We start from the raw sequence: 22,199 nt of genomic DNA on the forward strand, positions 1-22,199 counted from the left end.
AGTTCTAAATTATTCCACCTGGGAGCATTTCCTAATCCTAAATAGAAGATATACTGCATAAAATTCCCGAAATCAATAAATAGTTGAGGCCTGACAGTGACAGCAAGAGAAATTTATTGTGCTTCAAGTCCCTGACAACTTATATTCTGATATGGGATACATATCATGCTTTCAAGTCTTTATATTGTAGTCATATTTCATTAAGTGCTAGAAGTGGAGGGAACCTGATAGAGTATTCAAGTATTCTTTGTCTCACCTCAGTTTCATAATCAAGGTTACCAGACCTATTGACGTATCTAGGAGGCTTTGAAAATAGCCTTTTGTTTGGAGTTTGTTTTATTAAGCACATTCCACTTAAAGGTGGAATTCAAACCATTAAATAGCCCACGCAGAAACACTGGTGATGAAACATTGTGTATTCCATACGCTGGTAAATGAACCTTAAAATAGTCCTACATCTTGTGAGGGCTTATTTGCCAGTAGTTACTAAGGCAGACAGTATTAAAGCTCTAATTTTGAAATCTTAGTGGCTCTGAAAAGAGCCTTTGGATCTGTTGTGAGCTCTGTGGGCTCACTTGGAGCTGGTGTACTTGGTGACCGCCTTGGTGCCCTCGGACACCGCGTGCTTGGCCAGCTCCCCGGGCAGCAGCAGGCGCACGGCCGTCTGGATCTCCCGGGACGTGATGGTCGAGCGCTTGTTGTAATGCGCCAGGCGCGACGCCTCGCCCGCGATGCGCTCGAAGATGTCGTTCACGAACGAGTTCATGATGCCCATGGCCTTAGAAGAGATGCCGGTATCCGGGTGCACTTGCTTCAGCACCTTGTACACGTATACCGAGTAGCTCTCCTTGCGGCTGCGCTTGCGCTTCTTGCCATCCTTTTTCTGGGCCTTGGTCACAGCCTTCTTGGAGCCCTTCTTCGGGGCGGGAGCGGACTTGGCGGGCTCAGGCATCGTCTACAGTGTGTGAACACCAAGAAGGAACAGAAAGAGTTGTTGGGAGTTCTCCGGTTCTTCCTGCTATTTAAACAAAGCTGTGGCTGTTCTTGTCAGAGAGTCTGCAGACGTCATGCACGAACTGTCCAATCAAAATATGTATCTTTCAAACTACGATACTATTGGCTTAGGTTAAAAAAAGCTGTATGAGTAGCCAATAAAATCACTCCGTTTTTCGCGCCAGGAGTTGAGTATAAGTTTATAGCTGTGGCTGCTTCACTTTACACCTAATATTTCTTTTAAAGAGGTGAAATGTCTGGCCGCGGCAAGCAGGGCGGCAAGGCTCGCGCCAAGGCCAAGACCCGCTCCTCCCGGGCCGGCCTGCAGTTCCCCGTGGGCCGCGTTCACCGTCTGCTGCGCAAGGGAAACTACTCGGAGCGTGTGGGCGCCGGCGCCCCGGTGTACCTGGCGGCCGTCCTGGAGTACCTGACGGCCGAAATTCTGGAGCTGGCGGGCAATGCGGCGAGGGATAACAAGAAGACGCGCATCATCCCGCGCCACCTGCAGCTGGCCATCCGCAACGATGAGGAGCTCAACAAGCTGCTGGGCCGCGTGACCATCGCGCAGGGCGGCGTTCTGCCCAACATCCAGGCCGTGCTGCTGCCCAAGAAGACCGAGAGCCACCACAAGCCTAAGGGAAAGTAAACCAGTGAGCGAAGCGTTTTTATCTTTGAAAGACCAAAGGCTCTTTTCAGAGCCACCACTTGTTCATGTAAGAGTTGGTAACCAAACCCTGGTTTTACCTACTTTGTTGCAAGCCCATATCAATCTTAGAAGCATCAAACTAATTCTGTTTGCTGGTTGGGCTAAATCTTTAGCTGGTTTGTGGTTCCCGCAGAGAAATTATTGGGTATCGCAGAAACATGGCAGGTTTTTATTTTTATAGTCCGTTCTTGCAGTACTTTACCTAGTATTTCTCAGTAGCAGCAGACTTAACGTCTGGGATTGGGAGAAAGTACATAGCGTTATACAGGAATTGCTGGGTAAGCCTTTACAATGCAACAGCGTTCAGAGGCTAGTGGACGTGTAGTTCCGGTTATATGGCTGCTGGCTTTGTCATTTCAGTCACCTGTGGAGCAAGAATATTGCTTGGTTTCTGAGTCCTTGACAAAGTACCCAAGTGCATATTTTACATATCAAAGCAGACCTGGCCCATACTGTTCCTGGTTCCCTGCCACTCTTTGATTTGACTGGTCTCAGACTTTGGGGAAATCAACCAACAGCAGTTTCCCAACAAACCTGCCTTCCACGTGTTCTAATCTGGCTCACTTCAGCTGAGAAATAACCTATCACTTTTCTCTCCCGGCACCAGAAGCGAAAAATAAAACCCAAGGAGGATAGAGAACATACTTTTTTAAATTATTAACTTGAGTATTTCTTATTTACATTTCGAGTGTTATTCCCTTTCCTGGTTTACGGGCCAACATCCCCCTAACCCCTCCCCCTCCCCTTCTTTATGGGTGTTCCCCTCCCCTCCTCCCCCCATTGCCGCCCTCCCCCCAACAGTCTAGTTCACTGGGGGTTCAATCTTAGCAGGACCCAGGGCTTCCCCTTCCACTGGTGCTCTTACTAGGATATTCAATGCTACCTTTTTTTTTTTTTTTTTTTTAAAGATTTATTCATTTATTCTATATAAGTACACTGTAGCTGTTTTCATATAGACCAGAAGAGGGCATCAGATCTCTTTACAGATGGTCGTGAGCCACCATGTGGTTGCTAGGAATTGAACTCAGGACCTCTGGAAGAGCAGTTGGGGCTCTTAACCACTGAGCCATTTCTCCAGCCCAAGAACATACTTTTCAGAGTGGTTTCTGGGATATCTAGGGTCATGACATTTCAATGTCAAGATTTCTTTGCCTCTGTTTTTTAAGCGGCTCAATACAAGATACAGGTGTAGACATAAACTTAACGTTCAGCTGTGCCAGATTAAAACATTAAAATGTACCAATCTGTTTTATCAGTGTACAAGAATTAACCAATCACCACCTGAACTCCTCAGCCAATAGTACTACTGCGCGTGATTTTTCAAAAGTAGACCAGCCTATAAGGATGCCTCTTTGGGGAGGAGGGGTACGAGTATCGCGCGTGCGCAAATGCAAGCGTACTTAAGGGCAACCCTTTCGCTGCTTTTCATCTTTCTGTTCCTACCATGGCCCGTACTAAGCAGACCGCTCGCAAGTCCACCGGCGGCAAGGCTCCGCGCAAGCAGCTGGCCACCAAGGCTGCTCGTAAAAGTGCCCCGGCCACCGGTGGCGTGAAGAAGCCCCATCGTTACCGTCCGGGTACCGTAGCGTTGCGTGAGATCCGGCGCTACCAGAAGTCGACCGAACTGCTGATCCGCAAGCTGCCGTTCCAGCGCCTGGTGCGCGAGATCGCTCAGGACTTCAAGACGGACCTGCGCTTCCAGAGTTCGGCCGTCATGGCCCTGCAGGAGGCCTGTGAGGCCTACCTTGTGGGTCTGTTTGAGGACACCAACCTGTGCGCCATCCACGCCAAGCGTGTGACCATCATGCCCAAGGACATCCAGCTGGCCCGCCGCATTCGTGGCGAGAGGGCATGAGGAGTTCTGTGATCCACGCAACCAACCACTTTAAAAGGCTCTTTTTAGAGCCACTAATCTTCCAAAGAAAGAGCTGAAGCGTTCTTTCCTAACTAGTGGGTTTTAATATATCAACTAAGGAATTTCAACTTCTACGTCTTTAACAGATTTATCACAAGCATGCAAGTATTTGGATAAGTATAGTGTTAGGATGTGAGCTACAAGATTCCCTGTATAATCAGGCTGCATTTCTGTATGCGGTGTGCAAGGATTCTGTTTAATGCTGGGGCTTCCCTCTGGATTCCTTTTTCTGACATCCCTCTTACATGGAAGTTGTACATCTATTTAGAGTAAGTTATCCACCTAAAGACCCGGATATATAAAGCCTTGGTGCATGGTTACAGTTAAGCATTTACGGAAGGTGAGATAGGATTTTTTAGTAGATGTGTACGCTTTGTAATTGTGAACCATTTCCGAGGGAAAGGACTAGTAATGTAACTGCAAAAAACAAAATAAAAAAAAAGTGGTTTCCCACACCTCAAGTGGTAATTTAGGGATTTTAATCCCCCTCCCCCTTCTCCCCTTTTAAAAACGGACTAGGCTGGCCTGCAACTAGCTTTGTAGAGCAGGATGTTCTATATCTGTGAGTTCTGCCCTTTTCTCCCACAGTGTACTGGGATTAAGGTGTATATGTCTTGCCCTCTTGGGTTTTTTTATTTTTGAGATTCTGAATCTAAGTGTTTTTTAATTACTTGTTTCAGCTGATTTAATAATCATTACTTTGAGAAGACAACAACCACTTGGGCACTGGATTTGTCCTAGGTCATTATGATCATCTAGTATGTTATGGAAATTTGAATGCTGGTCTTTAAGGAACTATGCCAGTGACAGTGTATGATGGAAAACAGTTTCATATCTGGAGGGTGAAAGTGCCTCTTTTCTCTGAACAGGATTCCATGGAGAGCGGTGAAGATAAAGCTGGTAACATTCACTTGTCTCCTTTCTACACTTTCACTTTTCTCCACTCTACAGAGCCTTCTCAATTCGTTCCACAAGTGTTCAGTAATCTTCAGAATCCACTCTTTTTAAAGAGCAAATGATGATCTGCTACTTTCCCACAAAAGCATTTTTGTTTTTGTTTTTTAATACTTAATAGACTTAATAAATGAACGAACAACTGAGTGTCGCTCTGTATTTCACTAGGAACTGGACTAGTGGGAAATTCAGTGAGAAATTTTCCACATCATAGATTCAGGATTTATATTATGTATCTGTGTATTTATGCATCTATGTACCTATGTATGTATCTACATGTGTGTGTGTGTGTATGTATGTATGTATGTATGTATCTATCTATCTATCTATCTATCTATCTATCTATCTATCTATCTATCTATCTATCTACAGTCTGTCTGTGTAGCACTGCTTGATGGGATTAATGATGTGTGACCAGGCTGGCCTGGAACTCAGAGATTCATTTTGCTCTGGTCACCAAATGATGGGATTAAAGATGTGTAGCACGACGACATGCTGTAGATCCAGAATCTTAATATCTTCCCTGATCTCCAGTTAGCTTATCAAGCCATGACTGGTAGTGACACCCTGGATGATGCAGATGCCAAAAGTATTTGTACACATAAAATGTGCTTTGTTGAAAAACCACAGGTGACTTGCTGCAACATTTATTGCTTTTGGCTTTTGAAGACATTGACAGTGATAAGATAAAATACAGTGAGGGGGCTGAGGTATCTTTAGTGGGCCTGAAAGATCCCCGAAGAGAGACACTTACTCAAGTCTTGGGAAATCTCGGACCCCAGACACAGAGAGACCATTTTGGATGTAATACGCAAAGGCGAGGTTATTACGGAGATCTATTACGGAGATCTCCGGGCCAACACGTATCCCACGCAGGAGACTGAGGTGTCGACCCCGAGTGGCTGGGAGAAGGGCTGTTTAAAGGAAGAAGTCACAAGCTCCAGGAGATGGGGGGATGTCAAAAGGAAATACCAAAAATGTCACAAGGGGACACTCTCAAAGTCACAGGATTGTTAAGACTCTAGGGTTTAAATGAGGGGAAAGGTCAAGCATTCTCCTGAGTACAGATCCTGATTGTCCTTTAGGGTAAAAGTTTGTCAGAGTTGATGAGGCATCTGCATCTGAAACACATCTGGTTAGGCTTGGCCAGTCGGTTTCCTGGAGTACTCTCTGCAGGACACAATGGCTGGAGGGCACAAAGGGGACTTGAACAAACATCACAGGGGCAGAACAAAACCCATTACTCGTTTACTCAGTCCAGTGGTAAGCGGGAGGGTCAGTGTCTCTGAACCAGTTCTCCTGCATTCTTAACAATCTGTCTTCCTGAGTCAGATCCTGTAGCTGAGCTTTGAGCTAATTTAAAACTCTATCTTTCAGGCCCTGCCAAGGTGTGCCCATGAGAAATAATACCATGTAACAGATTTAGTGTAAGAGATTTATTGGGGGAGGAGAGAGTAAAAGGCAGACTCAGCGTGGGGACAAGAGGGAGAGCTAGAGGCAGACAGATGGGAACGGGGTGGGGGCGGGGGTGGGAGTGGTGAGAATAGAGATCAAAGAATCACACACAAGATGACAGAGAGATGGGGTGGTTGGTGGCCCTTTTATCCACAATACCTAGCACACCTGGCATACCTGGCAGTGGCAGGTGATGAATTAAGGTGCTCCTAGGTCCGCAAGGGAAGGCCAGTGGGAATGCCTGGTCATTCTTTTCCCTTTTTGTTTATTGTAAAAGTGAGGAACTAGGGAGGGATGATGGTGAAGTAGGAAGATGGGATTGCATTCTTTAGACTGCTTTCTGCTGTCTGGGGGCAACAACACCTTTGCGGACTCAAGAAAACCAGGATGCTGGCCACCTGCTAGGAGAGCTGGTTGTTTCACTCACTGTCCAGGCTCGGTGGGACCTCTGAAGCTAAGAATGTACAGGCCTATTTGAAACAGACTGAACCATCTAGGGATAGCCGCTTTAAAGCTGTTCAGGACGCAGATTTTGAGGCAACACCAGAGCTTCGTAGGATACTGAAACATATCTATATCTGTGTCTATGGAGTAGAAGATAAAGCTAAGAAATCCAGGGCAAAACCTTTTTTGTCCTTAGGTGTACATTTGAAACTTTTAGGCTCAGGGTCCTGGTAGTTGGATGAGGGGAGTCCCAAGACCAGGGAAGTGGAGAAGGAACCCACCCTCAGAAATAGGCAAAAGGTGGGGGATCTTAAACTGTTGACTGATGGGGTACTTATCTGGAGTCCATTTGACTCATGAAAGGCGGATTCAAGTTGATTCCCTAGATCTTAAAGGGTTTACAAAGAGATAAGTCTTAGACATGCTAGCATTATCACTGTTTGTAATCTGTGCTGAAACCCACATTGTAGAAAAGGAAGTAAACTCACATCTTTGCGTCACAGTGGGAGATTTAAGGAGAGCTCAGGGAGAGACCCTTTATTTGAGCAGAGGGAAGAAAAGCTCACTTGCTCTTTATTTCAGGATGAATACAGACTGTGAAAGTGCAACTTCTTCCCTCTCTCCAGAAGAGTATACAAATCAGAGACATTTTTAGAGCAAGTAACTTTAAGTCTATACTTAGAAGACAACCAAGGGAAATTTAAACTTTGAGCTTGTGACTAGTGCTTTGCCATAGCTAGACTAGAATAGTTTATCAGAATTTCACTGACTAATGTTAAAACTGAATTTTTGAAGTCTTTTAGTAGCCTAGTGAGGCAAAGAAATCTAAAGCATTTTTCAGTATATTTATATACCTTAAATCACTTTCTTTATCACCATTTAAGTTTCAACCTTTATAACTTGCATTTACTAACAAGTTATAGCTTGAATGTACATACCTTAAAACACCACCTTAGACCCTAAAACACTTTCTTAGACTCTCCCAAAGTAAGCTTTCATATCCTCAGATCTTACATAAACTTTACACATTTTTCCTATGCAATTATTTACCACAAGCCACAGGTTTACTGGAAGTAGCCCCTGAGAAGTGGGTTCCTTTAAATGAAATCTGTTTTGTGAGTTTATCTTTTTTCTCAGTCTGGTAACAGGGTAAACTGTATCTAGACAGAGATAGTAGCAGCTCTAGGGGAGTGAGGCCCGAGGCCTGATTGTTACACGTGGAGAGAATGGAGAAGGCAGCTGAATCATTGGTTGCTGCTGCTACACTGACAAAGTTTTCACTAGTATAGCTAGTGTCAGCCCCATCAGAGACCCCAGAGGAGTGAACCAGAAGTACAGATCAAACAGCTTCCGAGTTTATTAAAAATAACAGAGACCTATCTGATACCTGAAACCCTAGGTTCCTTTGTGGTAGGTGAAGAGCAGCAAGAGTTTTGACCCAGAAGATCCAATGGACTTTCCTGTTGCCTAGCAGATTGAAGCAATCAATTCCCCAGTGTCCTGTTTGTCCACAGTTTGGACAGTGTACTGTCAGGAGTTGATGTACATGTTAGGTTTTGCTCATTGGCCAGCTTTGCCACATTTAAAACAAGCTACAGATAGAAATTCTTCCGTATCCATTATCTTTGGAGTTGATTAGGGGTACTGCCAGGAACTGATGTGTCTATCATGAAAGGCATTTTTTATTAAAAACCCTTAAATGCTATATTCTAGACATCTTTGAAGTTTTTGAAGAGTACCTATATGAAGTGTATCTAAATAGTCAAACTTTGCTTGCTTTTAGTTACTTATTTTAGGCTTAACTTTGAAAACAAACACAGGAGGCTAAATAAAGCTATTCCTGTAATTAATTGCATTAGTACTTAGCAAGTATAGTTCTGAACACATTAAAATCTTTGATCAATTCTAAGTTACTTCGTACCATCTTATCCTTAAGAGTTTACAATGATTTAGCAGATTTCATAAAAGCAAGACTTTAGGTTTATTCAAAAAAAAATAAATAAATAAAAAATCACAATTTAGTATTGACGCTCTTCCAGTATCAAAATAAAACCTTTAATCATACAGCCCACAGAGGGAATTACAATTTTACTAATTCTTTTATAGTGCGCCACTGTAGGCCATTGTAGTCTTTTTGTATTTCTTAGTTCATTATACAAATGGCTAAAACTTAAAAGGCAAACAAGCTAGACAAACAGTGAAAATGAGTGGACCTTAGGAATTTATAAATCTTGATTATCATATACATCTTATGAAACATGTTGTCTGGTCATCCCAAAATGAAGCCACATGGCATGTACACTTAAACCTCAGTAAAGATATTTACATAAACAAAAATAAGTGCAAGTTGCATGCACTTACACAGCTTTTAAAAGTGGTCCTAAAATCTGGTTCATGATTCTCCTGTTCTGAGTTTTACTCACTTAATCCCTAAACAAAAACACCATACCCAGGCTATTTGGAGTTTCAGTTAGACACTTCACTAAAGGTTATTGGCAAATCATAGACTTCCTTTGTACTGGGTAACTGAACCACTGGGTGTTTGGTCTTGAGACTCAAATCCCGGACCCAGGTATGACAGGGTTCTTAGGATCCTTGTGCTTAGTTCAAAACATATTTAACTAGACCACACAGAATACACTGGTGACGGGAAATGTCTCCTCTGTGATTAACTTAACCTTTTAAGAATTGTACACATAATCACGCAGATAAAGTCAGCTATACCCCTCTGAATAATAAATCAGTATTAAAGCTTCAATTTTGAAATCTTAGTGGCTCTGAAAAGAGCCTTTGGATCTGTTGTGAGCTCTGTGGGCTCACTTGGAGCTGGTGTACTTGGTGACGGCCTTGGTGCCCTCGGACACAGCGTGCTTGGCCAGCTCCCCCGGCAGCAGCAGGCGCACGGCCGTCTGGATCTCCCGGGACGTGATGGTCGAGCGCTTGTTGTAATGCGCCAGGCGCGACGCCTCGCCCGCGATGCGCTCGAAGATGTCGTTCACGAACGAGTTCATGATGCCCATGGCCTTAGAAGAGATGCCGGTATCCGGGTGCACTTGCTTCAGCACCTTGTACACGTATACCGAGTAGCTCTCCTTGCGGCTGCGCTTGCGCTTCTTGCCATCCTTTTTCTGGGCCTTGGTCACAGCCTTCTTGGAGCCCTTCTTCGGGGCGGGAGCGGACTTGGCGGGCTCAGGCATCGTCTACAGTGTGTGAACACCAAGAAGGAACAGAAAGAGTTGTTGGGAGTTCTCCGGTTCTTCCTGCTATTTAAACAAAGCTGTGGCTGTTCTTGTCAGAGAGTCTGCAGACGTCATGCACTAACTGTCCAATGAAAGGAAGCACATTCGCTCACCGGTTAATTGGATGTATATCATGAAGGAGAGGCGGACCGAAGTTACAGAGGATCTATTCAAATGAAGTCTCATCTTTCTTTCTTTTGATTGGCTAAGTTTAGGTAAGGGCGTCACATTCTGAAAACTGGACGAAATAAAATTTTTTTAGGAAAAAGTTGACATGTGGATACTGTGCTAAAGGAAAAGTTTTTACTTTTAAAAGTTATTTTGTCAGTAGTATCAATAAATTCTGTCCCCCTAAACATAAAATTCATATGTAAATTCTAGATTCATGTAAGGGTGATTTCCTGTAGTCTATGAAGAATTCATATGGAAGACATCACATACAATAGTGAGAACTTCTGGAATTATTGTACAGTCCGGTTTAAAGTGGACATGCTTTTCATTTGGCCCAAGAATCCTCACAGGTACTGACGCGCTGCGACAATAATGCAATTTAAATGAGCCTTGTATAAATTTACTAGAAATCATGCTAATGTTTTTCTGAAGATAACTAGGTTTACTCATGCTAAGACATTTGTAAAACTCATGAACTCATTAAAAGTTATATAAAGTTGTGCGTGCTTGTTCGATTTCATTTTGATCCGGACAGTAAACTGCTCCCTTTCATCTCAAATATAATTTAAGGAAAAAGAAAAAACTCAGTTCGGGTAACCAAATTCAACAAGTAACACTTGGAACCACTCTGGAATCGCCGAAATCTACATAGTATCTCTTATTAAGTTTTCTAAAGCAAAATGTAACAATTAAAGTACTTAAGGGCAACAATGTCGCGAGAAAGCTATATTTAACAAAAAACAGTGAGCGGGATAATAAAGTAGATTTCTATTGGTCACAAATTTAAAGTTGAGAGCTGTTATCCAATTACAGAGTACTTCCGTATAGGAGGCATTTGAAGATTTCAACCAATCAGGAATGTCTAGCCTCTATAAATACAATCCCACAACCCTTCCTTTCACGTTACTTATCTTTTTGCTGCTATGGCTCGTACTAAGCAAACCGCTCGCAAGTCCACCGGCGGCAAGGCCCCGCGCAAGCAGCTGGCCACTAAGGCCGCCCGTAAAAGCGCCCCGGCCACCGGCGGCGTGAAGAAGCCCCACCGCTACCGTCCGGGCACCGTGGCTCTGCGCGAGATCCGGCGCTACCAGAAGTCCACCGAGCTGCTGATCCGCAAGCTGCCGTTCCAGCGCCTGGTGCGCGAGATCGCTCAGGACTTCAAGACCGACCTTCGCTTCCAGAGCTCGGCCGTCATGGCTCTGCAGGAAGCGAGCGAGGCCTACCTTGTGGGTCTGTTTGAGGACACCAACCTATGCGCCATCCACGCCAAGCGTGTGACCATCATGCCCAAGGACATCCAGCTGGCTCGCCGTATTCGTGGGGAGAGAGCTTAATTTTGTACGAAAAGCCACAAACCCAAAGGCTCTTTTCAGAGCCACCCACACATTTCTATGAAAAGTGCTGTTCCATAACTTTGACACCATGACTAAAGGTGGTTAATAATCCCTGCCATCTCCATTTAATAGTCCCTTTTCCATACACAACTTGTATCTATCCTTGTGCTAAAGTGTAATGTTCCTTATTAGAACTTTACTTTTCCCCGTCCCTGTGTTGTCTTGCTCTGCTCTAGTTGTCTGTTTTATAGATTGAGGCTTAACGAGCTTGTACCAAGTCTCCAAGCCTCTAAGCAACTCTGTTTTACGAAGCTGAGTCAGCTGTTTCCACTGTTACAAGATAATCTGCCAACATCTGTCTTTAAGTAAGGCTAAGTACTGCAAGTAATCAGAGTAGCTGCATTTACAGATTCGTAAACAGGCCTATAATCCAAGGGTTTTTTCACATGATGTGCCTAAACTTAGTTCCTTTCATCCGTGGACAAGAGGGAGAGAGTGCTTTTCCTCATTTTATTGCCTGTTTTGAATAAGGTCAGCAAAGTTATTATCCGAGGGGTTAGTCCTAAGTAACAGCATAGTAAGTTTTCCTTTTGTACTACAGGTCTGGTCTGGGCTAGGGCGGGAAAGGCCTGGGCAAGGGAGATGAGACAACATCCAGTGTATCACTAAGCTCATAACTAAGGTCCTTCGTACTAGGAGATGAACAGGGTGAGTTTCTGGAGAGCATACCAGATTGTCAAAGTCATGGAAGTGGTCCAAGCTCTGGAGATGAGCTGTAGGTTTTGAGGCCAGTATCTGCAAAAAGGGTCTTTTCAGGGCTGCGCACTTTTAAGAATTTACACCTCACTTCTAGTGTGACCTAAGGGTGACTTGTTAAAGAAATGAGGGTTTTGTTAGTGTTTCTGCTTACATCTACTTTATCAACAATTAGAGGTAGTTAATCATTTAACCCTTTTTAAAGTTTTGTTTTGTTTTTGCTAACAGCGTCTTACTTGAGCAGCCTTGTTTCATTCCATAGTGATGTTCCTTAGACTTCCTATGCATTGGGATGTCTTTAGGGTACTAACTATACTTGCGTATATTAAGTACTCCCAGTCTTTGCTATTGAGACTGTCAAATATAACTTTCTTACGTTTTGTTCAGATGGTAACCTAACGTCACTTTATTAGAAATATAACCTTGTCCAGTTTGGTGGCACTCAGCTTTAGGCCCAGCATTTGGGTAGCAGAGGCAGAGAGAGAGAGGCAAGCAAATCTTAGTTCTAGGCCAGCATAGTCTATGGGTTTAGTTCAAGGCCAGCCAGAGCTACAGAGAAAAAACAGTTTACAAAGAAACAAGAAAAATATTGATCCTCACCGTTTTCAATCTGATAATTTACTGTAAATAAAGAAACCTGTTAAATATCAGCTTAAGAGGAACAGATACTAGTATCCAGGACATGAAATGTTCTATGTGACACTTGTTTCTTTAAAAAAATCTTGTCATTAAAAGAAGTGAGGTTAGGGTTCTAGCTCAGTTGGCAGAGAGTTATACTAGCTTACTTCTTCAGCCATGTATATTGGGATCATTCATGGTGGTATATGTCTATAATTCTAGAAGTTGGGAGGTGGAAACAGGAATCAGTTCAAGGTGAACTTTAACAAAATGGCCAGTTGAGAGAGACCTTGAGAGAGAAATAGTATCTGTGTGGCAAATAGTTCAAGTTTAAAACAGACTTAAACAATATAGTAACCAGATCAAATAGTTAATTGGATTCTGGCTCTAAAGAATAGTAAGATTTTAACAGAGAAAAGAGATGTGAATTGGATAGCATGTAATTTTTTTTTGTCTTATTTTGTTTTCAGTCATCTGTGAAGATTATAGGGAAAATTCCCTTATTCTTGGGAGGTTCATGTTCAAGTATTCAGGGGCAAAGTTTCATGACGACTGTCTGAGATTTACTTTCAAATGATTTAGACCAGTAAGTCACACATGGGAGCATGTGCGTGCACCCCTTTTCAGTAGTTAGATGGTAGATGATACATTTACATATTTGAATTTATTCATTGTTTTTATTAAAAAATTTGAGGCATCTTAAAAGGGTGACAAAATTGTGTGTTAGAAACTCTTTAGAGCAATAATGAGGGAGGAGAGAGGTGGGAGAGAAAGAGAGAGATAGAGAAAGAGAGAGAGAGGGGGAGGGAGAGAGAGAGAGAGGGAGAGAGAGAGAGAGAGAGATCCTTTGAGCGCATAAGTATAAAAGGTCTACCTTTGGGAGACGTTAGAAGCTTCATCATTTGCTGCTCCAAGGCATTGCCCTGGGTCTTGAGTTTGCAATGAGCTGGAGTGGGTGGATCTATAAACGGCATTTCAGACAACATTAGCAAAGGTCAGCAAAGATGCCAGATTAAGATATAACAAGGGTCAGCAAACAATACTGTACTGTGCTATACTATGCTATACTATACCATACTATACTATACTGTACTATATACTATAGAGAGGGAGAACAGGTATGTAAGGGTGGCAAGCAGGCCCGGCAGTATTGAACAAGGAGAATTTATTATAAACAAGTGTAGAGCATATAAATGATAACAGGATTAAGTTAGATGTTATGGTGAGGAATAGCTAGGTTTTATTATTTGTGTGTAGTAAATAAAGTATCATGTAACAATGTAATACCGATGTGTAATTGGCTAAAATGGAATTGCCTTTTGTAGCTAATAACAGATTTGCAGCAGGCAGGCAGAGACCTTGATTGTGTATCATTAAAAAGTATTCTGTTGTTTTGCTTTTTAACAAAAAACAATTATTTGCTGTTTTGGCTGAGTACATTAAAATAAAAATTAACAGGAACAACAACAACACCCCCCAAAAAAAAAAAAAACCAAAAAAAAAAACACGCCAAGCAATGAACAAACTGCAAGCTGCAAGCTTGGCCTGAGAGCCAATTTGCTACTTGCTTTTGAGTTAGGTACCATTGTAAACTAATGCTTGTCATACTAAATAAACCTTAGCATCTAACAGTATCATTAATTTTATGCCAAATGTAGAAATGACCTAGAAGTGTCAAAGTTGCTGCTTACCAAGTTCAAACACATAGATGCCAGACCCTTAAGACACTGACACCCAGAACAGATGACAGCGACCATCATTTCATCTTTAATAGTTGTCTGCTTGACCTGTTTGACTTATTAGACCCAGAGTAAACTAAGTATACTTAATCCTTTCAGATTTTCTTCTTATACCGTCCCCTTGTTCAGGCTCATGGGGAATAAACTGAGTTTCATCACACTGTACAGAATTTATAAATAAGAATATTGATGTTATCAAACATAAAAGTGGATGTTATGTCTAGAATGTGGACTCATAGACAAAAGCTTCAGACAGAGAGCAAGGGCTTTGGGGGTCAGCTTGCTGCTTAGAATTGAAGCTGAGATTTTCTCAGAGAAAGCTCTTTCTAGTCAGTCTGATTAGATGGTGAATTGTTCACAGATTATATTTAAAGTCTACTAGGCTGAAAGGACTTAAAAAGTGTTTTTCTTCAAAGCTAAGGTTTTCTATGTAACTACATGGGTATTTTTTCTTTTCTTTTTTTTTTTTTTTTTTTTTTTGAGCTGGGGACCAACCTAGGGCTTTGCGCATAGGCAAATGCTCTACCACTGAGCTAAATCCCCAACCCCTCTACATGGGTATTCTTGATCAAATACTTCGTCAAAATCTAATTGTTATATTGCAGGCCAGAGATATATAGAGGGAAGCCAGTTTTGTGTTTATAGCTTTTAATTTTATTTGTCCTGAGTAACTACTGTGTGGTTAGGTTCTATAATTGGCACTGGCAGTACTTGGGCCAGATAGAAAGGTTCAGGTTGAAAAAGATTTTACGTTTTTATGATAGCAGACAAACCTCATGTGTACGGATGGCAATTTCATTTGGAAAAAAAATTTGTTGTTCAGACTGGTCAGGAGAATAATTCAGGGTTAAGAATGAAGTCTTGGAAGTGAGACAGATGTCAGATAAAATACAGGAGTTTGGGTTTTATTTTTTTAGATACAGGATGATCAGTTAAGACAATTTTATCTTTGTATAAATGAGATGAAAACAATTTTTTAAGTTGCTTAAAAAACACTGCAGGGTAACTTAAGATACTTAGAACACAGGCACCATGTAAGGCCTCTGTGGTTACTCTGATGTATTGATGAAAAGGGTGAATGAATGATGGCAGTATAACCCCCTGCAGAAGGACTTGCATGTGTACATTTATCATAGAGGATGGATAACTCATCATTACTATAGTTTGAATAGGACCCAGAAAGCAAACAGAAGAATGTGGAAAAACAGGATATGTGCCAGTAAGCAGGCCATCTTGACATTGCTAAGTTAGGAGTAGCAAACAGGATCACTAGTGTGCTTTCGGACCATCAGTTTGACCACTGGGGTGGTTTGAGAACTCATGAATAGCAAGAGTTGTAAAGTTGGGAGCAGTCAAGTCATTTAGTAATTGAATCCATCTCAGTGTGGAAAGCTTGGCTCACAACAGGGTTAACAAGGCTAAGTTGATTAGTAACAACTAGAAATTATGAGTAAGTCTGTTTGCTGAAAACGAGAGTTTTCACTCTGGAGCAACGTTGTCAAGGGTAGCTGGCAGCCTCAATTGACCTTCAGCCCAGCAAGGAAACCAAAGGTTTTATCAAGGACACAGGGGAAAGGATACAGGTTAGCAAAACAACAGCTCTTTATCATCTCTTCAAAAGAATCCTTCCCTTTTTTATAGTTTTAAGGGAGTAAATCTCAGCAGAAGTACTGGGGGAAATGTACTGGGTAAGCATTCCCAGAGTCTACCTCTTAACCACCTGAGTCTTCTGTCTCCGCCGCCATTTTGAACTTTAGGGACCGGTAAGAGAAGGGAAGGTTGAGAAATGCAAGCAGCTCTTTATGATAAAGTGGGTGCCCCTAAAAAGGGCCTTTACACAAAGTTAAAATCTGTTTAGCTTAGGCGCCGAAGCCGTAGAGTGTGCGGCCCTGGCGTTTGAGAGCGTAGACCACATCCATGGCAGTGACGGTCTTGCGCTTGGCGTGCTCCGTGTAGGTGACGGCGTCACGGATCACGTTCTCCAGGAACACCTTCAGCACACCGCGCGTCTCCTCGTAGATGAGGCCGGAGATGCGCTTCACTCCTCCGCTTCCGGCCAGGCGGCGGATGGCGGGCTTAGTGATGCCCTGTATGTTGTCGCGCAGGACTTTGCGGTGGCGCTTAGCGCCCCCTTTGCCCAGACCCTTGCCACCCTTTCCGCGACCAGACATGGTTAAGAACACTAAAAGTTGAAGTTCGTCAAGCGCCTTCTGCAGTTGAGATAGATCTATCTATCTATCTATCTATCTATCTATCTATCTATCTATCTATCTATCTATCTATCTGACGATAGCAGACCTTTTAGAGGACTGAAAAGGCGCGGGCGGGAAGGTGTGTATCCGTTTCTCTACCTCACTGGCTGACTTCGATTGCCTGGTGGAAGGCACAGGCCCTGTGGTGAGGGGAATATGAGTTTGCCACTCTTCTCTTTAAGTTCTTAGTCACTAGTTTGTGTCCTTAAGGAGCGTACTTGTGGGTTCTGACAGTCTATAATTTATAACTCTCCTAGCCACTCATCATATGTAAAAAGGATGTTGTAACCATACAATTATCTACAAAACCGGATATAGTACAGTACGATTACCTTTAATTGGAACATTTATAAATGTAAAGTCTAAAATTTTGCAAGCATTATTAAATCTCATTTGTTATGAAGCACTTTGCATTTCTCAGAGGCCTGCATACAGCTCCATTTTCAAATTTCTGCAGAGGGAGCTAGTATTAATTGAATATACAGTTTCCCATCTTATAAGATGCTGTTTGAACTGGAAGATGGAGACTTGCTTAGGGTTGGAGATCTAATCTTACTAAACGCTATTGTTGCTGGGGAGGATTCTTTGTCTCATGGCCTTGCTATCCAGCTTTTTAGTTTCAACTGCTTTGAGCCCCATCCTTGTCTAGATAGAGGTCATCCTGAAGAAGTGCTTTGGCTACTGCTTGTGTAAGACGTTTCAATGGTAATGGTAGAGAAAAATTATTAAAAGTAACTTCCAAGTACTCAGGCTGTGCATAGGATTTGGCTCATCCCAATGAACCCATTGAGTTCTCCTATGCTTCTTTCCAGAAACTCACCAGTCTTCCACCCCATTCGCCTTAAATATCAGAATGGCAAAACTAGTGTGGAAAGAGTGGTTTTAAATAGCACAGTGGATTGATTCCTCTACCCACCTAAGGAACTCAAAGGCCACTTAGGAGGAAACTAAATTCAGGCCGGGGGGTGTGATGTGACATCAGCTCAGCATATTCCTAGCTGCTGCCTGGTATCCTGGTGAAGCAGCCATATTCCAGTTGCATTGTTCTTGTCCTGAAACTTGTTAACCACAGTTTCAGTTGTGTTCACTGTGGTTGGGAATATATTGCACACCGGAGAATGGGCCTTTCTAAAAGCAGGGAGGACTTAGAATACTCTTCAAGTATCCAAGATGCTTTTCAGCTTCCACACACAGTTAAATGATATTACAGAGGGGAGAGAGAAAGCAGGGGAGGGGGGATTTAAACATTTAAAATTGCCCAGTTTAGAAAATGAAATTAATAAGACTGTTTGTACTTGGATGTGAGTTTCAAGTTGTCAGTATCTTCATGTAATGTCAACAGGAAGGGTTATAAAGTTGCTAACTCTAACTTATCATAGTCCTTTGGAGCACATTTGCCTTAACTAAATTTGTCTTTGTCCCCTTCTACATTTCTTTTCTTGCTACCTATCTTCTTAGTATTCCTACTTTCCTTCTGAAACAGGGTTTGGTTTCTTCGGGTAGCCATAGCTGTCCTGGAACTTGGTCTGTAGACTGGCCTTAATTTCAGATATCCACCTGCTTCTGCCTTCCAGGTACTTGGATTAAAGGCATGAACCACCACGACCATGATGATTTCTATGTTATACAACCACTCCTTCCTGTAGATTTGAAAGTCTCTAGGCATTAGAATGCCCAAGAACATGTCCTGTAGAATAACTCATGAGATTGTTATCTCTTGGTTGTTACTATGGTAATGGTGTGCATTTGTGTGGATGTGTGTGGATGTGCTTATCTAACACAAAATTGAGAGAAGAGGACAAAGCCATAAGTTTCATGGCTATTACATGTCTTAGAAATTCTATCACCTGTTTTTAATTCTACAAAAATAGTGTAAGCTTTACTACAGAAAATAACCTGCTGTTTTTCAGGATGTAATTATACTTTGGAGTCAAGATCAAAATCACATTTGTGATATTAGCCTCCAAAGTAAGAAGTGGAAATGAGTGAAGCCTATGGTTCAAGTTTGTAGTCCCACTGTTGATCACCTTTTCAGGAACGGTGTTCTTGCTGTAGTTATCATAATGATAAACTGACTCTGCAATGTTTTAAGTCCTTCTGTGGATACAAGCCACTATCTGTTTTGCTTGTGAAAGACTGTAATACATATTTAATATATGTAATAAGATCAGCATCTATTATAGAAATTAAAAGGCAGAGTTTCCTTCAAATTCTGCATATTTTTAATATTAAAGTTCAAATTATTTAAAAAGAGGAAATATGTAGAGAATGCTATGATATGTATTGTCAAGGGGAAACAGATGTATAACACAGTGTCCCAAAACACCATGTATAATATAGCTGTGTAACAGTGTACTCTAAACACGGAATTAATTGTCAAGTCAGGTTATATTTCACTGTTCCTCATCTCCCAGTTGCTAAAATTCTGTGTTTTTGTTTTTTTTTTTTAACCTACGGATCGTTTTTCTGTAAATGTGGGAGCTGGTGTCCACTATTCTACTGAATCTAAAAACATGTGGTTTGAGTTGATCTATAAGAGGGATGGCACATACTCATCTCGCCTCCAGAAAATGGCTAAACCACTAAAACACGAAAACCGAACGAGAATTACACAATGGTATTTCAGATACCTTAAAAAAAAAAAACCAATCGATATTTCCACAATAATCATTCCCCCGACTCCCACAACTTTCCTATCTAGTTCCAATTCCTACAGCTTGGTGTAAATAGCCCTGGGACCTTCTGTGTTGTTGCTTTCTCGAAAAACGCAAATTTCCCTACATATTTCCATGAAAACAAGTTATTCCACGGAGTTCTGAAAGGATAAGAATGTGCAGAACCATCTCCTGGAACAAAAGTTTGCTAACGACTGCGAGAGAAATAGTATTTTTAAGGAAAACCTTAAAGTTGTCCCAATTTTCGTCAAGTTTGAAAGAGAGTTGGGGCAATCAGAGAAGTTTCTGGGTGCCGATTTTGAATATAGCTCTACAAATTAAGGCAAGAATGTAGCCTATAGGCTCTCGGATCAGATTCCTCCAAGTTCCTAATTATTTCGTGCCCATATTGCTTATATTTTTATTCTTTTTTGAGGGGCAACAAACACAGCGACAAGGCAAAGCCGAAGATCCTTTCGCTGGCAGCGCGGCGCACGGCGCACAGCGCAGGGAACCAATCACCACGCAGCTACTCTCTATATAAACCCAGAGCCTGCAGCACTAGGAACAACCCTCTCTGACTGTGCGTACTTTTTGCTTTACAAGTAAGGCTTGAAACATGTCTGAAACAGCTCCTGCTGCTCCCGCTGCTCCCGCACCTGTGGAGAAGACACCTGTTAAGAAGAAGGCCAAGAAGACCAGCTCCGCAGCTGGGAAGCGCAAGGCGTCTGGGCCTCCGGTGTCCGAGCTCATCACCAAGGCTGTGGCTGCTTCCAAGGAGCGCAGCGGCGTGTCCCTAGCTGCGCTTAAGAAGGCGCTGGCAGCCGCCGGCTACGACGTGGAGAAGAACAACAGCCGCATCAAGCTCGGCCTGAAGAGCCTGGTGAGCAAGGGCATTCTGGTGCAGACCAAGGGCACCGGCGCCTCCGGCTCCTTCAAACTCAACAAGAAGGCAGCTTCTGGCGAGGCCAAGCCCAAAGCAAAGAAAGCAGGGGCGGCCAAGGCAAAGAAGCCTGCGGGCTCAGCCAAGAAGCCCAAAAAGGCTACCGGTTCCGCCACACCCAGGAAGACCAAGAAGACCCCGAAGAAAGCCAAGAAGCCCGGTGCTACTGCCGGCGCCAAGAAAGTTTCCAAGAGCCCGAAGAAGGTGAAGGCAGCTAAGCCCAAGAAGGCAGCCAAGAGTCCAGCAAAGGCCAAGGCTCCTAAGGCTAAGGCTACTAAGCCTAAGGCTTCTAAGCCGAAGGCCAACAAGGCAAAAAAGGCCGCTCCTCGCAAGAAGTAGAGTGGCGCGTCCTCCTTTGAAAATCTCAAACGGCTCTTTTCAGAGCCACCTACAGATCTCATTCAAAAGAGCTGAGCTTGTTCTGGTAAGGTTATTTTAGGTTTCCTCAGCCGGCTATGGTCTGAGGCCAGCTAATTCTGTACTCCACTTTGGGTGGTGTAGGTAAAAGCATTCTGGACCTTTTCAAGTCATAATTTAGGGTAGGTTGTGTCATTTTCCGCTCCATTTTGGCTTCTGTCCAAAGTAATAGTACTGAGCATCTGCTCTGAACATTGTTATATTTAAGCTCAGAGCTTGTTGGAAAGCCCTCACTTCTGGCGCCTAGGCTCTATGCACAGGGACATTTCAGCAAGCCAATCCGGCAATAGTTAAAGGCTCTAGTTGCAGTTTTTAAGTTTTCCTTTCCAACCCGTATACAGACTTGTTTTGAGAATTATCCAATCAAACCGTCCCCTCAGTCACTGTTGTGAAACCTTGCACCAATCAGAGATTGTGATATTAAGACTTAGGTTTATACTGTGACGCTGGCTGACACTTTTTTCTCTGCTCCCGCCTCTGCTCACTTCAGAGTTACGGAATTCAGCCCTAAGAGTGAGAGGCTGACATGTTTTTAATTTTTGTGTTGGCAGAGAAATTACAAGAGCTACGATTTCCCAAAGGTTTAGCCGGAGTTTTTAGGGGCTGATCACATGTCACTTTAAGCGTGGAAGCTTTTCTAATACGTGCTTACGTTTTAGTAAAGAAATCGAACAACTTTGGCAGTTCTGTACTTTCCTTCCCCATACATTGTTCTGAGCTTATCTGTTCTCCCTTATTTTGTGGGTAGACCAGTAAGTAGACTGAGAACTCGAAGGAAAATTATTTTGGGAGGTCTGGTTTGCGACTTGACTTACCAAATTTGGGCAAACAATACGAAGCAAAACAAACACACAAACAAAAACACAGATCAAACTAACATACCCCGAAGGAAGGTGACCCTGATTTGGTGAATGTTATTTCCATTTCATTATTTAAAGTACAAAAGTCTGTGTGTGTGTGTGTGTGTGTGTGTGTGTGTGTGGGTCAGAGCACAACTGCAACAGTATAACCTATCATGTCTATTGTATCCTTATGAGTCATTTCAATCTAGTATTTCCTTCAGAGGATAGTGGTTAAAGCTTGACCTGAGTTCAAACCCTGCGACCCATATGATGGAAGAACACAGGCTCCTAAAAGATGGATTTTGACTTTCACAGGCCAGTGCTTGTGTAATTCACTCCTCACTCTACCCCTACTCCAGATAAGGTAACGCTATAGTGATAGGCACTGAATTTGATTTTCATGTCATTTAAAAATTAAAGGATGAGTAACTTGCTTCTATTTTTTGAAGTGCCTAGATATCAAAAGTGTATGTGTAATCAGATGCTTGTAGAATACTCTGCAGTTATTGTGTCTCCAAATGAAGTTCATGTTATGAGTGTTCCTTCTATGTGCTGGAGTTCATTATCTGATGGTGCTAAAGAATGCCCAGTAAGAACACAGGTAAAATATGATCATAGTCACTATTTTTCTCATCCTGAATATTTTAAGACCTCAAAGGTTATTGTCTTAAGAATGTGTATTTAGCTTTAACACAGCCATTTCCATTGACTGTACAACAGAAAGGAATTGGACTGTCTTAACTCCAGTGGGTTAAGACCTGATTTAA

At 42.5% G+C, this 22,199-nt stretch overlaps 7 protein-coding genes across 7 annotated transcripts in view; 4 read left to right on the forward strand and 3 right to left on the reverse strand.

Moving 5' to 3' along the window:
- Positions 1-22,199, forward strand: part of LOC116883586 — a 48,379-nt gene that overhangs the window by 3,267 nt on the left and 22,913 nt on the right. The window contains exon 2 of the mRNA XM_032884766.1: positions 14,858-14,882. Coding sequence (XP_032740657.1) covers positions 14,858-14,882 — 25 coding nt within the window. The remainder of the gene's footprint in view (positions 1-14,857; positions 14,883-22,199) is intronic.
- Positions 524-971, reverse strand: LOC116883570 (histone H2B type 1-C/E/F/G/I). Its single transcript, XM_032884752.1, has one exon. It carries the CDS (start codon positions 950-952, stop codon positions 572-574), a length of 381 nt encoding a protein of 126 aa, XP_032740643.1. The 5' UTR covers positions 953-971; the 3' UTR covers positions 524-571.
- On the forward strand, positions 1,247-2,052 carry LOC116883565 (histone H2A type 1-F). Its single transcript, XM_032884746.1, has one exon. The coding sequence runs from the start codon at positions 1,247-1,249 to the stop codon at positions 1,637-1,639; it is 393 nt and encodes a 130-aa protein (XP_032740637.1). The 3' UTR covers positions 1,640-2,052.
- Positions 2,762-11,422, forward strand: LOC116883898. Its single transcript, XM_032885166.1, has 4 exons — positions 2,762-3,551; positions 4,484-4,514; positions 9,240-9,506; positions 10,790-11,422. The coding sequence occupies exons 1-4, from the start codon at positions 3,144-3,146 to the stop codon at positions 11,209-11,211; spliced, it is 1,128 nt and encodes a 375-aa protein (XP_032741057.1). The 5' UTR covers positions 2,762-3,143; the 3' UTR covers positions 11,212-11,422.
- On the reverse strand, positions 9,284-9,688 carry LOC116883571 (histone H2B type 1-C/E/F/G/I). Its single transcript, XM_032884753.1, has one exon. It carries the CDS (start codon positions 9,662-9,664, stop codon positions 9,284-9,286), a length of 381 nt encoding a protein of 126 aa, XP_032740644.1. The 5' UTR covers positions 9,665-9,688.
- On the reverse strand, positions 16,184-16,501 carry LOC116883582 (histone H4-like). The gene has a single exon (XM_032884762.1). It carries the CDS (start codon positions 16,493-16,495, stop codon positions 16,184-16,186), a length of 312 nt encoding a protein of 103 aa, XP_032740653.1. The 5' UTR covers positions 16,496-16,501.
- LOC116883556 (histone H1.3) lies at positions 19,813-21,266 on the forward strand. The gene has a single exon (XM_032884736.1). It carries the CDS (start codon positions 19,850-19,852, stop codon positions 20,510-20,512), a length of 663 nt encoding a protein of 220 aa, XP_032740627.1. The 5' UTR covers positions 19,813-19,849; the 3' UTR covers positions 20,513-21,266.

The sequence above is a fragment of the Rattus rattus genome, chromosome 14, assembly GCF_011064425.1.
Source record: "Rattus rattus isolate New Zealand chromosome 14, Rrattus_CSIRO_v1, whole genome shotgun sequence".
Classification (NCBI taxonomy): Eukaryota; Metazoa; Chordata; class Mammalia; order Rodentia; family Muridae; genus Rattus; species Rattus rattus.

Bases quoted from the DNA above. Each gene is read 5' to 3' on its own strand.
- LOC116883898 (XM_032885166.1), top strand. From the start codon at position 3,144: ATGGCCCGTACTAAGCAGACCGCTCGCAAGTCCACCGGCGGCAAGGCT. The intron at 4,515-9,239 runs GTAACATTCACT...TTGAAATCTTAG, and splicing joins GAGCGGTGAAGATAAAGCTG to TGGCTCTGAAAAGAGCCTTT. The intron at 9,507-10,789 runs GTATCCGGGTGC...ACGTTACTTATC, and splicing joins TGGCCTTAGAAGAGATGCCG to TTTTTGCTGCTATGGCTCGT.
- LOC116883571 (XM_032884753.1), bottom strand. From the start codon at position 9,664: ATGCCTGAGCCCGCCAAGTCCGCTCCCGCCCCGAAGAAGGGCTCCAAG.
- LOC116883556 (XM_032884736.1), top strand. From the start codon at position 19,850: ATGTCTGAAACAGCTCCTGCTGCTCCCGCTGCTCCCGCACCTGTGGAG.
- LOC116883570 (XM_032884752.1), bottom strand. From the start codon at position 952: ATGCCTGAGCCCGCCAAGTCCGCTCCCGCCCCGAAGAAGGGCTCCAAG.
- LOC116883565 (XM_032884746.1), top strand. From the start codon at position 1,247: ATGTCTGGCCGCGGCAAGCAGGGCGGCAAGGCTCGCGCCAAGGCCAAG.
- LOC116883582 (XM_032884762.1), bottom strand. From the start codon at position 16,495: ATGTCTGGTCGCGGAAAGGGTGGCAAGGGTCTGGGCAAAGGGGGCGCT.